Source organism: Simochromis diagramma, unplaced genomic scaffold, assembly GCF_900408965.1.
Source record: "Simochromis diagramma unplaced genomic scaffold, fSimDia1.1 OVJJ01000026.1, whole genome shotgun sequence".
NCBI classification, from domain to species: domain Eukaryota; kingdom Metazoa; phylum Chordata; class Actinopteri; order Cichliformes; family Cichlidae; genus Simochromis; species Simochromis diagramma.
Window position 1 is genome coordinate 10150543 of NW_024386985.1, and position 14515 is coordinate 10165057.

General features: G+C 38.9%; 2 protein-coding genes across 2 annotated transcripts; one reads left to right on the forward strand and one right to left on the reverse strand.

Annotated features, from left to right (window-relative positions):
* Window positions 1-381: 381 nt before the first annotated feature.
* Window positions 382-7023, reverse strand: prdx6 (peroxiredoxin 6). Its single transcript, XM_040040093.1, has 5 exons — window positions 6806-7023; window positions 4747-4903; window positions 3284-3427; window positions 1377-1523; window positions 382-676 (listed from the first exon to the last, which is right to left on the reverse strand). Exons 1-5 carry the CDS (start codon window positions 6895-6897, stop codon window positions 551-553), a joined length of 666 nt encoding a protein of 221 aa, XP_039896027.1. The 5' UTR covers window positions 6898-7023; the 3' UTR covers window positions 382-550.
* A 464-nt stretch (window positions 7024-7487) lies between these two features.
* plpp6 (phospholipid phosphatase 6) lies at window positions 7488-12501 on the forward strand. The gene is made up of 2 exons (XM_040040092.1): window positions 7488-8217; window positions 10876-12501. Exons 1-2 carry the CDS (start codon window positions 7725-7727, stop codon window positions 11241-11243), a joined length of 861 nt encoding a protein of 286 aa, XP_039896026.1. The 5' UTR covers window positions 7488-7724; the 3' UTR covers window positions 11244-12501.
* The last annotated feature ends 2014 nt before the right edge of the window (window positions 12502-14515 follow it).

Sequence of the window (14515 nt, forward strand, 5' to 3'; positions counted from 1 at the left end):
AAAAGCGTGAGAAGGTTTTGAAAGTCTGCATATTATGAGAAATACAACATTACTGAAAGTAGAGCTCACCTTTACTACCAGTGTCCTCTATCATCTTTTTAATGTGTGAAAATACAAGTAGTCATTTCATTACATGTGGTACCACTCCCTATCACTGCAGTTGTTGAGAACAAGTTGGTTCTTTTGCCAATAGCTCAGCGAGGATTCCATTTAACACATACTGCCACCTACTGACAGAAAGCACTACTGCAGCAAAGGTAGCATGGTAATATTTCCATGCCAGGTTGTAGGAGGACACCTAGTGGCAAATTACACATGAGGACCTTGTTTAAAACTGTTGAAAAATTGTACACAAAGGGAAAGGCTCAGAAAGCACAAAACAAATGTGAAAAATTTGTTTATTTGGGGATAAGTAGTTTGGGGATAAGGCATTTCTGCTTCAGTGTTGGAAATGTTGCATGACTGAAAATACAAGTCACCTAACTGGGTACGTGCACCGATTTATGTGAATTATTAACCAAAGATTTCCAGGTCAAAGAGTAATGTGATTTCAGATGTGGGTGTAGCGCAGGTATTTCTTTCCAGAAGGCACTTCTTCAGTTGTCACACCATTAGGAAACAGAGACGCAGCTTCAGCATCTGAGAGCGAGGGAATGACCATGACTTTGTCACCGGGCTGAAAAACATGTAAGGGTATTTTAGACACAGGGTATACGCCTTTACTATTTCATCATACGACATTCCCCCAATAAACCACTTTTTAGGAATAAACCTAAAATGTTAAATGAAATTTAGGAGGCAGTTAGCCGACCTTAAAAATGGTTGGTGCTTCAGACCAAGAAAAGTTTAACACAAATTTAAAACTGACCCCCCAAAAATAAGACGTAACATGCTATTGATGGATTTTGAGTCAGCTAGCTTGGAAAGAACCATTCTGCATTCAGCCTTAGTGCTAGGCCAATTGTCTACTCACTGCAGGCCCATATTTAATAGAACTTAAAAGCACTTTATGAGTCTTTATTAGCAAAAAGTGAATATTTCCCAACTATTTAAATCATTTCTATAAAACACTAATGTTTTATAATATGACAGACTGCTATAGTCTTAGTTGGAAAAAAATTTCAATGGAAAAAAAAAAAAAAACAATAATAAAATGAACAGGCTGGGTCCCAGGACGATATTTACCAGATACTGAATGTGAGTTTTTACATTTGTAATAATAACATTATTTGCCATTTGCAGTCTAGTTCAATTATGCACACTTGGCATGGATAACTTATTAAGAGCTGCTGCTCAGTAGCTGCGCAGGTGGCGTTACATCAGTTCTTGTTCTCTGTTGATGACCTCGCTTGCTGACTGATGCCTTCACTACGTACCTTCCAGTCAACCGGTGTGGCAACCTTCTTCTGTGCAGTCAGCTGCAGAGAGTCAATAACTCTGAGCAGCTCATCAAAGTTTCTTCCTGTAGTTGCAGGGTATAGGATGGACAACTTCAGCTTCTTGTCAGGGCCGATCACAAACACCTAAAGTGGAACGAGATAACACTCCTTAACCACAACACTCTGGATATACTCTGTGTTTTAGATTTAAAAAAATTCAATATGTCCAAAAATGCTAAAACAGTAAAAAGGGTTTCCTTGCTAACTGAATTAAAATAATTTAATAACTGGCCACCTTGTTAGGTATGTCTGAAGTTCAATGAAGACGAAAAGGGGATTTAGGTGAACATTGTTGTTTTTGCCATGTGGGCTCTCTGAGCATTTCAGAAAATGTTGAGAATGTTTTAAAAAAGAAAAAAAAGAAAAACATTTTTAAAAACTGTGAGCAGTAGTTCTCTGTGTGAAAAGTGCCTCGTTGATGCCACAGGTCATCAACAATGACACACCAGTCAGGTTAGAACAGGACACTGAGGCTAGGGCTGTTCGATATAACAATATATATCGGATGACCATATAAAAACGTCTATCGTTTCATTTTACGCTATCGTTTGTTTCGTGGTGTCGCAAAATAAACTGGTTACGGCAATATTTTTTCATCATTTTGATGGCTATATTAATTTCTTAAAGTTCTCTCTTTCTCTTATATTTTATATAACCACACTACAGACGGACAAGCGCCTGTTTTTATGTGTTGTGGTTAGCAACAACGACGGTAACAGCATCGCGTGTCCGCTTGTTTATGTTCCACATAAACCTTTCACAATAAAGCTCAAGATCCTGTTGAGACTTTTCAAAATAAACTGAATCACGTGAAAGAGCAGATTATTTACAGATGAGAAGTAAAAAAAAGAGCCGCCGGGTGCTAAAAAATAAACCTTAGACTCAAACGTTAGAACAGGCTTTTCCTCGCAGCACGCTGTGTAATAATTACTCACAAAGAAAACGGCGGCCTTTACAACTTATGTCTAAAAATGTATCGTTTCATGCATCGGTTAATTAAAACACTGGACTCCAGCTACATGACGCGCAGCTGGAAACACTTCCCGCAAGACGAGCTGCCCGAGATTCACAGAATTTACAGAAAATGTTACATTTTTGTGATTTATATCGTTATTAGACGATAGAATTCTTATATCGGGATATGAGATTTTGGTCATATCGCACAGCCCTAACTGAGGCTACAGTTCACACACCAAAACAGGACAACAAAAAGGAAAGACAATACTGGATCTGATAAATCTAAATTTCGGCAGTGAGATTTGGATAGTATGGTCAACTTTGACATTTGTGTCATGTCACAAAGCTCAAATGATCTCAAACTGGTTTCTTGAACATGAAAATGAGTTCACTATCCACCAATGACTCATTGCTATCCACCAATGGCCCTCTCAGTCACCAGATCTCAAACCAATGAAGCACCTTCGGGATGTGGTGGAATGGGAGCGTCGCGTCATAAATGTGCAGCTGACAAATCTACAGCAACTGTGTAATGCGATCGTGTCAACACGGACCAAAAACCTCTGAGGAATGTTTCCAGCACCTTATTGAATCTGAACATTGCCCGGGACTAGCAAGGTGCGGCTAACAGAGTGGCCAGCAAGTGTACATTTCAGTTTAACTGTAAAAATCAATACTTTTTTTCAAGTATTAACTACCAGGTATGGTGGGTAATTAAAACAGCAAGTATAAAGCCAAAACATTTCACAAGCATGCAAGTCAGTGCAGATCTTATTGCAAAATAAAAATATGCATCTAATTGTTGTCTGTTCTTTCACAATTATAGTGCTATTTTTTTGTTTTACTTTTATTTATTGAAAAAAATAAAAAGTGAATGGGTTTCTCACACAGCGAGCCGTGAGGGGCATGCCATCTTTGTCTTTCTCATCTGGGTCCAGCATACCCATCAGGACTGACAGCTCCCTCTTGTCATCAGCGATGATGGGGAAAGGCAGGTCAGTATCAGCGTTTTTGCTAACAGCCATCACATCCTGTTCAGAGACAAGAGATACAGTCAGCTTTTAAATGGTTGTTAGTTCGCATTTCATCCTCTGTTAATAATTGTGTCCCTCCTGGCAGCCATCTCTCCACTATTGCAGCACAGGTTTGATGAGTGATCACAGATCCTCGGCATGTAATCTTTAACTACTGGATAAGGAACAGCAGCATGTTTTATAAAGGCCATAAGTATATTCGCCTGTAGTACTATCATTGTTAATTTGAAGAATAAACGTGGTAGAAGAAGAAGTAGAAGTAGAAGAAGAAAAAGAATCCATAATAGTTTAACTTTCTTTGACAAAAAAAAAATACATTAAAAATAGTTTACATTGGTAAAAAAGTTTAAATGATATGTAGAATTATATATTTAAGTCAAAATTAAATCTGTATTTTTATAAAGTAAAAAGGTAAAACCACGGCTGGTGACCAAAGTGCTCTACTGTATTATACTCTATTATAAATACTTAATACTGCAGATTATTTTAAATAGAAGATTTCACAGATTTAAAGAAAAAGAAAAAGCAGCACAGCTCTGATCCACTCAGAGAAACATTTTGTAGACTATTATAAAAGTTTGGTGCTTTTTGCTTGACCAGGATCAGCTATGATTCCTTACACTCAAAGTAATGTACAAATAACAGCTGTAGTAAAGTCCACATTAAAAAAAGTGTGATAAGAATAATAATAATAATAATAATATACACTACAACAGAAACAAGAAAGAGACAATAATTAAGTAAGTAATCATTATAATAAACATTATTTCTTCCTCAGTGTATTTTACACTTAATATCATTTTCATACTTTAGTTCCAGTTGAAGGTTGTAAATTTACTTTCATATTCGTTCTTTCTTGCCATGCAAAACTATTTCATTACACCCCTTGCTGGTTTTGAAAATAACTACCATTTAGTGCTTCTGATGAGGTGCATGTTTCTATATACTATTTGCAGCACTTAACCTACTGTATGTGCTTCTTACTGGAAACTTAACTCGAGTTGGGACTTGAAGGCTAAATTACTTAATTACTCTTAGACCAGACATGTAGGAGCACTAAAGTTAAGATAAACAGGTTTTTTTCTCCCAACGGAGCAGACAGAACCAGATCTTCCCAGTCCACGGACATTAGACTATTATTATCTCTGGAAATGTGAAGAAATTAAGCTTAGGATAGATTATATAACCTGATAATACCAGGTTGAGTTTGAAGATAATGGTCAATATCTCAATAATATGTACTTTTCAGCAAGGGTGTCCTGAAGAACTTAAAGAAAAAAAAGTTCTTATACAGTTTGTGCTTGTGCATTCCTAACCTTGCTCCAGCTGTTGTGATCAGCAACACTGTCAATGGACAAGGCAATCATCTTTACGCCTCGTTTCTTGAACTCATTGCTGATCTTGGCAGCACGGGCGAGCTCAGTGGTGCATACAGGAGTGAAGTCCCTCGGGTGGGAGAACAGGATACCCCATCTGCAGGGGAAAAGAGACGTTGTTCCAACTCAACAAGGCCTCTGCTTGGAGCATCAATTAAAAGTAAAAATAAAATGTTAAAATAAAAAGTTTCAATGTGTTCGATCATCTTTATAACAGTCATTATGTGCAATTCAAATCTTTATAGACAGGGTGTGTTACAAAAATCAAGTTACAAGTTCAAGGTAACCACAAGCTGAAGAGACTTGTAAAACAATAAGCAAGTTTTCATGCTTTCACCACCCTGTGCTTCCAACATGCTTTACAAACTGATACTGAGAAATATTCTGAAAGAAACAGATAATTAAAGAGTAGGAGCCGAAACAAAAAAAAAAGAAAAAAAAAGGAGGATGAAATAGCAGAGAAAGGGGAACAAAAGGAGGAGAGTAATTTCCAAACACAGGCTAAAGCAACAAGTATCTGTGTGAGTATGACAGAGAGAACAAGACTTTAAATCCACTAAGGAGTTACCTGTTGGTCTTTTTAAAGTAGCTTTGGAATCATGTGAGTTTGGAGTCTGCCATGACTTGCCCTTCAGTCTGTTGTGACCCCTCATCACATGGTTTAGAAGCATTATGATCAGCTGATTATTGGGTGACTAAACCAGTTTGGGTTTTTTGTTTGCTTCTTTGATGTTTTTGGCTAAATATCCTACGACTACCAGGCTTCAAATGAGGCTGAACAAAGTTTGTTCACCTCTTGGGATTAGAATTTGAACTGGTAGGGGAAAAAAAAAAAAATCCAAATGAGGGGGGGGAAACGCACAAGGAAAAGCTTGAAACGGTTTGAACAGATGGCTGCCTCACACAGTCCAACATTTCCGAGGAGGGAAAAATAAGGAAGTTATTATGCAGTCACCAAAACTGGGTGGTGTTCTCATGTTGATGAAAGTTGGAATTATCTGATCCAGTTATACTTTTGATAACGCAATGTGTGCCAAAACTTTAGGATAGCAGAATGACTGTTTTTATTCTTTTTCCCCCCCCCAAATATTCTGCTTTCTCTGGCAAAAACTGCAAGGCATTTGATTTGTAGGGATATAAAACTGCATATAGGAGAAGCCTGAATTTTGAATGGTTTGCCATAAATCATTGCAAATTATTTTCTTGGGTATTTACAAATCAGCTAACAACTACATGTTTCAGTTTTTCCAAAGGAAAAAAAAAAAACAAACACCTCAGATATTTAAGTAGTGTTGAAAAGTGTTCCTGTTTAAAGCACATCGTTTTTTATGGGGAGGAGAGAAGAGTGGGGGAAAGAATACCCAAAGGACGTTGCATCATGTTATTGGGACACCTCACAGCAAAATGTGCATTTCCACATTTCACCTCGAGCTGTGTGCGGGGGTGTGTTAAATATTATACATGCACACAGTGCTCTTTTTTTCTCTGCTCTTTTAACCAATCGAGCCTATTATTGTTGGATGTTTGAAGGATGTGTGCACTGGCAAGTTCAACAATAGGCACACAACAAGGAGTGCAATTAAACCTCAATGGAGAACAGACTAGAGGGAAAACAAACAGCCACGCACACAACAGTTTCACACAGTTTACACCTCCAGTATCTAATGAACTGCTTCTTGTAGTCGATTTTATTGTCTAACAGTTTACCTGTTAACAGCGTGTAGTTAAGACTGTTAACTAAGTTTTTTGTTTGTGTAGTTAACAAACTACAAGTGTCTCTAAACCAATAGGTCACGCTTGTGTAACGCCGTCTATGTCAGCCGCCATAACTGGCGAGTAAGATCTGGGAAAAATCTGCTAAAGCTTTTAATCGAGAGGAATCGCGAAGGGATGGTGACTGACTGAGCACGCAATAAGCTGCACTGTTGCAGCATTATTACCAAAACCCACTTAAAACAAGTTACAGTGCGACGTCTGTATGCTGCAAGATGACACTCACGAGTTGCCCAGGAAGTCGTGAAACTTGATCCTGCCGATGCTGGTGTCGGCCTCGAAATTTGGGAATTCGTCTCCCAACAGAAGTCCAGGCATGCTCGACTCTCCTGTTCAGCTCAAACACCAGAGATAACGGACAGGAGCAAAATGCTGACCCCACTGCGCAATATGTCATTGGATCCGGATAGAGGCGGATCCATTCGGTCCAGCGTAGCTCACCGACCAACCAGAGAAGAGTCCTAAAACACGTGGGTTTTTTCCGACATCTTTCGACATTAACTATCGAAACAAACAGAGAATAACGACGTATTAGAAAAAAAATAATTAAAAACTTTTCAAAACATAATGTGCAAAGTGTAAGAAAGATATATTGCTAATTTAAAAACGAAGACCAAAATTAATAAATTAATTCATTAAAATATGGAGAACTCGTCATAAATTTTAGGCCTTGTCAGTTTGCTATAAAAAAATCATTTTTATAGAAAATGGATTAAACGAACGTTCTCTAAAAAATAAATAGACTTAAAAACATAAGATAAAAAAGATTGCAAATATTAAACCGTACTAACTCAGTTTTAAAGAAATCAAATACATGCAAACTTAAAACTACTCAATTTTATACATGTATTTATTCAATTATTTGTTTATTTATTTTGAAAATACACAATTTCTACACAATTTTAGTCGCGATAACTTCGCTAAGGGAATAAAATAGTTTCGAAAACACAGCTTCCCAGGATACTTTGCGAGAAGAACAACAAATATGGCGTCACGGCTCATCTTTTCCTGGACGTGATAAGAATTGTGAAACGTACAACAGATGAGCTAAAGAAGCGACAACCGGGACAGCACTGCAGAAAATTTACCGCTGCTGTGCATCTACACTACACATACCTGTCTACGCCGGTGAGTCAACGGACACCATGCCCTCTCCTAAAGCGAAAAACCCCGGTCGCAGCGGAGGAAGCCCGGTGCTCGGGAGCTCCAACGGTCGCTACGAGTTCATGTCTCTGACAAAGCCGCTAAACCGGTCTTCACCGCCACACCTGCTCCAGCGCCAGGGCTCCGACCCGACCACGGCCCGCCTTCGAGCCTCTGAAAGCCCCACTCGGCGCCGGGGCTCCGGCTCCTCCACGGGCTCCGCGAGCGGTCAGGGGCCACCTGAAGAGGATGGTATCCGGCTCAACCCCTCCCTCATTCGCGTAGCGCTCAGCTCCCTGCTGGCCATCGACCTGTGGCTGTCCAAGCAGCTGGGAGTGTGTGCCTGTGAGGACTCGTCCTGGGGCAGTGTGCGCCCCTTAATGAAGCTCTTAGAGATATCGGGACATGGTATCCCGTGGCTGGCTGGTACCGCCTACTGTCTGTACAAGAGCGACAGTGCTGCAGGACAAGAAGTCATGCTCAACCTTTTCATGGGTAAAACTCTGCTTTTTGTGTTCTTTCATGTTGCTTCTTCTTCCAGCATCGTATGTAATCACAGATAAACCCCTCTCAATACATATCAGTGCGCCACTGAGCTGGGTTTGGTGTCACAGCTCCTTGCTCCTTCCCGGTCCTGATTTGTCCTGCACAGTTCTTCTTTCATAATTTCTTCACTTAAGCAACAGAAGAGCTGATCCCACCTCTCGTGACGCGTCAGATAATGAGTATATAGGGTTATCTTTGTGTAATTGGTATTGGCTGGCTCTCACCTGTAGATGTCACCTGTTACACCTTTTGTGATGTTCCTTCACAGCTTGGAAAACTGGTAAAAGCATAAGATTATGTGAAATAGGTCTTAATCTGGAAAACTGGATAGCTATGTAAAATGTTGACTGAAGTGCCAAAGTGGTCTGGGGGCTTCTTTGCCTCCAGGGAGTGTCCATGTGATGCTGTGTGAAGCCACAGCAAGGAAATACATGTGATAGTGATGTTTTCAGAAGAGCAGGGTCAAGACCTGAGTATTCTGCAGTGAAACCAGAAATGCCAAAGACCTATATTTGGATTCTAGACCGAGTTATAAACAGTTCTTTAATTACCGAGGTTGCACAGTGCTTGGTTATGTGTTCAGAGTCATAGTTGGATTAAGCAGTTGGTATCAGTAAAGCCCACAGTGTCATTTGTGATTGCATGTACTTATTTATTGTGGTTTTACATTATACATTTATTGCTGTACGGTGGCAGTATTACCTCGGTAATATCATAGGAAAACAAATATGCAGAGTTTCAGAATGTTTAATGGGCTTCTAAGCTAAAAATATGAGTAATAGTTTCATATGAAATTGACCTATGACAAAGTGTGATGGACATTTTCTCTATTTTATGACCTGCTTTCCACTTTCAGATATTAAGGAGAAGTCAGAAACTGAATTAAGCTGCCGTTTAAGCTGGATCAGGCAGAAACTTTATGTTAAGGGGCATTAAATAACAGACTATTGAATAAGGGCTTCCCTAGTTAAACCTCATCTACCACAATAGAGAGATGTGCCCCAAGGGTATTGAATAAAGAGTTCAATATGTCCCCATAGTCTTTCAGTAATCATTTAATATTTACTTGCCAACCCTCCCAAATGCATAATGTTAGTGAGTAAGCACCAACTACTGTGGTTCATATCAGCATTAAATAAACACAAGTTAAGAAGTATTACCTTAAGTAGTTTAGAGCAAGTAAGCATCGGTTTTGGTAAAATCCCAGCTCTTCGTCAAAACATGTCTGGAACAAGACTCCCTCTTACACAGCACTCTGATGTGGGGGCTAAGTAGTGCACTTACTTCAAAAGAACAGCTTAAAAGGGAAGCAGCAAGCTGCTGTGTGATAATGCAAACCGTCTAAACCCTTTTCTCTCTATGGTTATTAACCTCAGGTCTTAAAAGCAGCAGATAATAATGTAACCACATAGTAGTTGTCAGTAATGATGGATGCAATGTGCATTTCTGTTTTCATTTTGCTGAAGCCCTTTCATTAGATTCGTAGAAGCGAATTGGCTTCATGCCACCTGTGTTGCATTAATTTTTCAGTGCTGCAGCCCAGGAGACCAAAGGCTTTTCATTCTCTCAATGCAGAAACACGACTTAAAAACTGCAGTCATTCCTGTAATCAATGCTGCTGTTGTATCTTTCTCTTTCATCATACTGTGAAATTCTTTGTGATATCATTGTGGTGCAAATAACAGTTAGGTTTTGGGTTTTGTTAAAAAAAAAAATATTTCAATAAGAAAACCCTGGTTCAAACAACAACAATCTTTACCAGATTGCAGATTATTGTAGGCCTTCTACAAGTCTAAAAATCTGCAAGTCAAGTTAACTTTTCACTTTTAATAGGAAAAAATAAAGGTTAACACAAAGTTTAATTCATCTGCTTAATCTTCAAGATTCTGGAGGATTTGCTGGCACTGAAATGGACTAAATAGTCAATGGTCTGGTTCTTATCTGGTGCTTTTCTACTCTACTTGATCACTGTAAACACTTCATACAACATGCTTCATTCACCTGTTCACACACATTCATACGAGCACTTTCTTCTACATCGAAGTGCATTCTTTCTAACATTCACAGTCCCACTGTAACATGACTCATTTCACACTCGGATACGTCAGTATAGTAGCACTACAGTTAATGTTATTCAACACCTGTGCGTTCAATGATGTCAGTCATTTGTGGGAAAAAGTTCCATACTAGGATCCAGGAATTGACTTAAATAAAGCACCTAAACCTCTTTGAGAAAGAGAGTACAGGCATGTATTGGTAGTGATTCATAATGCTCCCACCAGATGGTGCCACATTGAAGAATTTTACAAAGAATGTTATAATCAGAGTAGTTTCTCTTGTAGTTTTCTATACCGAAATTGCTGTTTTATTGGCAAATTCAGCTTTTGTCCCCCTGTAACATGACTCATTTCACACTCGGATACGTCCGATGTAAGTACTATAGTATTTTGTAGTGGTGATCAAAATGAGGTTGATCCCAGTTGTTCTTAGTACATTTAATTATTTCTTTACCCATATCGTGCTTTTTTTGTTTGTTTGTTTTAATGTGGTTGTGTTGTTGTTGTTGTTTCATGCATTGTAGCATATCTCCATCTTCTTCCCCTGCAGGCCTGCTGCTGGACCTGATCTTGGTTGGCATTGTTAAGGCGGTGGTGCGTCGGCGTCGGCCAGCACATAATCGTATGGACATGTTCGCCACCTTTTCTGTGGACCGCTACTCCTTCCCCTCCGGACATGCCACGCGTGCCGCCATGTGTGGCCGCTTCCTGCTGGCTCACCTCGTGCTGGCTGCCCCGTTGAGAGTCCTCGTTCTGCTGTGGGTGGGCCTGGTAGGGTTGAGTCGAGTGATGCTGGGCAGGCACAATGTGACTGATGTGATGTTTGGGTTCTGGATGGGCTATTGCCAGTACAACCTTGTGGAAATGCTGTGGCTGTCCCCTCAAACACTGCAAGGGCTGCTGGGACAGTCAGCTTAAGGACTTAAGGAAATGGTAGTTTATATTTGAGTAAAGGAGCACTTACACACCTTTTTCCCTTATAGTAATATATTCTCACTGAATTGAAAGCAGCACTATTTCTAAGGTTGGGATCATTTTAAAAATACATTTACTTTGTAACAAAACGATATTTGCTGAAGAGAAATATGAATAATGTTGTGCAGCATAAAGTTGTGTTAAAACAAAAATTGTTTTGTTATAAAATAAATGTTTTTATACATTCAAATAAATATTAAGAATACTTTTTACATCCAATAAGTGTTGTATTGGAGATTATGCTGACACTAGAGAGTAGATCTTTATCAAAAAAAACCAAAAAAAAACGAAGAGTTTTTCATGTTGTGTGACAACTAAGTCCACTACCAGCCCTCTTTCTGAGGTAGCTGCTAGCTCGTCTATAACAAGTAGCAGGTTAATCCCAACAGATTACAGGAGAACAGGTTTGACCATTTACCTTGAAGTTCTCTAACTCACTTATGACACTTCTGTAGCTTGATTCAAGGATACAATATAAAGTCTAAACTCAATTTTACATTCACAACACAGTTTAATGGGCTCTTACTTACTTTACACATCCACAAACTTTATAAGCAAGCTCAGTTCAGTCTTTACAAAATCTAGCAAAAAGTTTTTAAAAGTGAAACAGATGTGTTGAACACAATGTTATGCTACCACAACATTCCCCCAGTGGCAGCTTATTCGCGTGCATCAAAAGAAGTGTACTTTAGAGTTGCTGCACAGCTTTAAACACTGTCTGAAAGTTTACAGTGAAATAAGTTGTTCAATCTGGAAACCATGGCAAAAACGTATTAAATAGTAGTATTTATTAAACATAATGGGAAAAACTGAATTAAAAATATCCAGAATGTAACTTGTTTTATAATTTGTGAATCAGACATGCTGGGTTTTTGTTTTTGTTTTTTGTTTTTTAATGAAAGATTGTATAACTACTCTGTGAATAGTTTTTGGGTTTTTTTGTTTTTTCACAATTCACATTTACTTGCTGACATCAAATGAAAACTGCACATATAACAAACTTGCTTACCTGTCTTCACCTGCCCACCTCTAGCCTTTCTAGGAGCTAATCATGATATAAGCCCTAACATGTCCTCAAAGCTTTGTTCACAGAGCACAGAGGGCCTTTTTTCTTCTTTACGTGACTACTGATCAGATAAGAAGACATAACATTCTTTTAAGGAGGCACATCCAAACCCTCATAAAGATTAATTGCACCCCATATATTTGTCTGTTTCACTTTAACACTATCTCGCTTTCATTAATAGTCAACCAAAACTGTACATGTAACTGATAACTTATCAGCTCTGAAGGATTACATACACTTAACCCTAATGTTATCAGGTCGTCTACATATATCACTTGCAGAAATTTGCAAACAGTATAGTTGGCATATCAGAATTGTACAGTGCATTTGCTTAAAGGGACAATTCACCCAAAAATCAATTGGCTTAAGAGTTGTCTTCACTTAAATGGAATAAGACACTGCACATTTGTCTTTATTAGGCAGGAATGCAGTATAATGCACACACTTGGGTCTTAAGTACTACAGGAGTATATACTGTATATAGACGTTTTCATTGTGAAATTTACTGAAAAACTAATGAAAAAAAGTAACTTGATTCACTTGAATGACTCACAGGTGTGCTGTTTTAAATATATATAAAAGATTGTAAATATATTGCATGGTTAGGTTTTTTTCATTCACATTTAAATGCTCTTGGACATTAAATACATAATCGTATATGAAGGGGAAAAAAATAATGATCTGTAGTTTCATTAACCAATTTTTCAGTCTTGTTTTCTGGTTTTCTTTTAAGCCCTTTGCTGCATTAGAACTTTGCACAAAAAGTAAAAGTTTGGTTGATTATTTCTTTGTTGTAGCAATGCTTCTGGGCGATAAATCGTATACTGCTGGAGAGCCTGTTGTTTCCCCCTAAATGGTGCCACATTTGTAAGGGAAATGCATTTGTGGGTTGTGCAGCAGAGTTGAGTATTTGCGTTGCACCTATGAGAAACTTGCCAAATCTTCTCTGCCAATGCCAAACAGCTTATTCTGCTATTGATTCTTTGTTTTTGAGCTTCTGACTAGCAGCACCAGTGACCCTGCCAGTTAGTGCTCCAAACATGCTACGTTTGACTGATCTGGATAGGGCTCTTGCCAACTTCAAGAGCAACTTCAAGGGGATGTTGTCCAAAATAAAATTGCAGCATTATTTGGAGTGAGCTCTAATACCTTCTCCAAATTAAAGATCAAGTTCCATATAACGGATGAAGTCAGAAGTAGGCCATGAAGTGCATGTCACAAGAAGACAACACCACATGAAAACCGTTTCCTTACCCTGTCAGAACCTTGAAACTGCAGGCTGTCTTTTACAGAGGACAAGATGCTGGACAATATGGTGAGACAATCCAGAACAGACTCCACACAGCCAGTCTTATGAGGCCGCCAGGAGGCCTACCATGACTGCCCTTCACAGTAATGCCCATTTGCATTGTTGGTGTGAGTAACATGTGCACTGGAACCTGAAAGTGTGGAGGAACATTCAGTAATGCATCCAGATTCTGTCCACAGCAGTCAGATCGCCTGTTAAAGTATGGACTCACTACTTTTGAACATTGAGCGGGGTCCTTCCAGAGTTTGGAAGTTGAGAAGATGGTGTTCGTTGATTTCCAATGAACACATATGGGATCAACTTGTGCGTGCTGTTTGTGCGAGAGTTACCAGCACAACCAGACTGGCTGACTTGTGACAAATACTGGTTGAAGAATGGGATGCGATCCCATAGCAGTGTGTGACCAACCTGGTAACCAGCATGAGCAGGAGATGCCAGGTTATTGTGGCTGCGTATGGTTCGTCCGCATGCTACTGAAGCCCGATTGTTAATTTACAAACTGCTAAATTGCCAACATGTCTTGTGTCTTCAAACCTCAATAATTCAACCCAATAAACGACACAAACAAGAGTAAAGAGCAGACTAAGTTGTTTTGTATTGCCAGAGGAGATTTGGCAAGGTTTTCATGGGGGCAAACCACATACTCAATACTTCTGCTCAAACCACAAAAGCATTTTTCTTACAAATATGGCAGCATTTAAGGGGAAATAAACAGGATTTCCAACGGTATGAAATATAGAGTGTTACAACAAAGAAATAACTGAGCAAACACAAATTTCCTGACTTTTGTGATAAGTTTGGAAGCAAATTAGAAGATAGCTGCAGGGGCATAATTTCCAG

Bases quoted from the DNA above. Each gene is read 5' to 3' on its own strand.
- prdx6 (XM_040040093.1), bottom strand. From the start codon at position 6,897: ATGCCTGGACTTCTGTTGGGAGACGAATTCCCAAATTTCGAGGCCGAC. The intron at 1,524-3,283 runs GTGAGAAACCCA...GTTCCACTTTAG, and splicing joins TGCCCCTCACGGCTCGCTGT to GTGTTTGTGATCGGCCCTGA. The intron at 677-1,376 runs GTACGTAGTGAA...CATGTTTTTCAG, and splicing joins CCACACCGGTTGACTGGAAG to CCCGGTGACAAAGTCATGGT.
- plpp6 (XM_040040092.1), top strand. From the start codon at position 7,725: ATGCCCTCTCCTAAAGCGAAAAACCCCGGTCGCAGCGGAGGAAGCCCG. The intron at 8,218-10,875 runs GTAAAACTCTGC...CTTCCCCTGCAG, and splicing joins CATGCTCAACCTTTTCATGG to GCCTGCTGCTGGACCTGATC.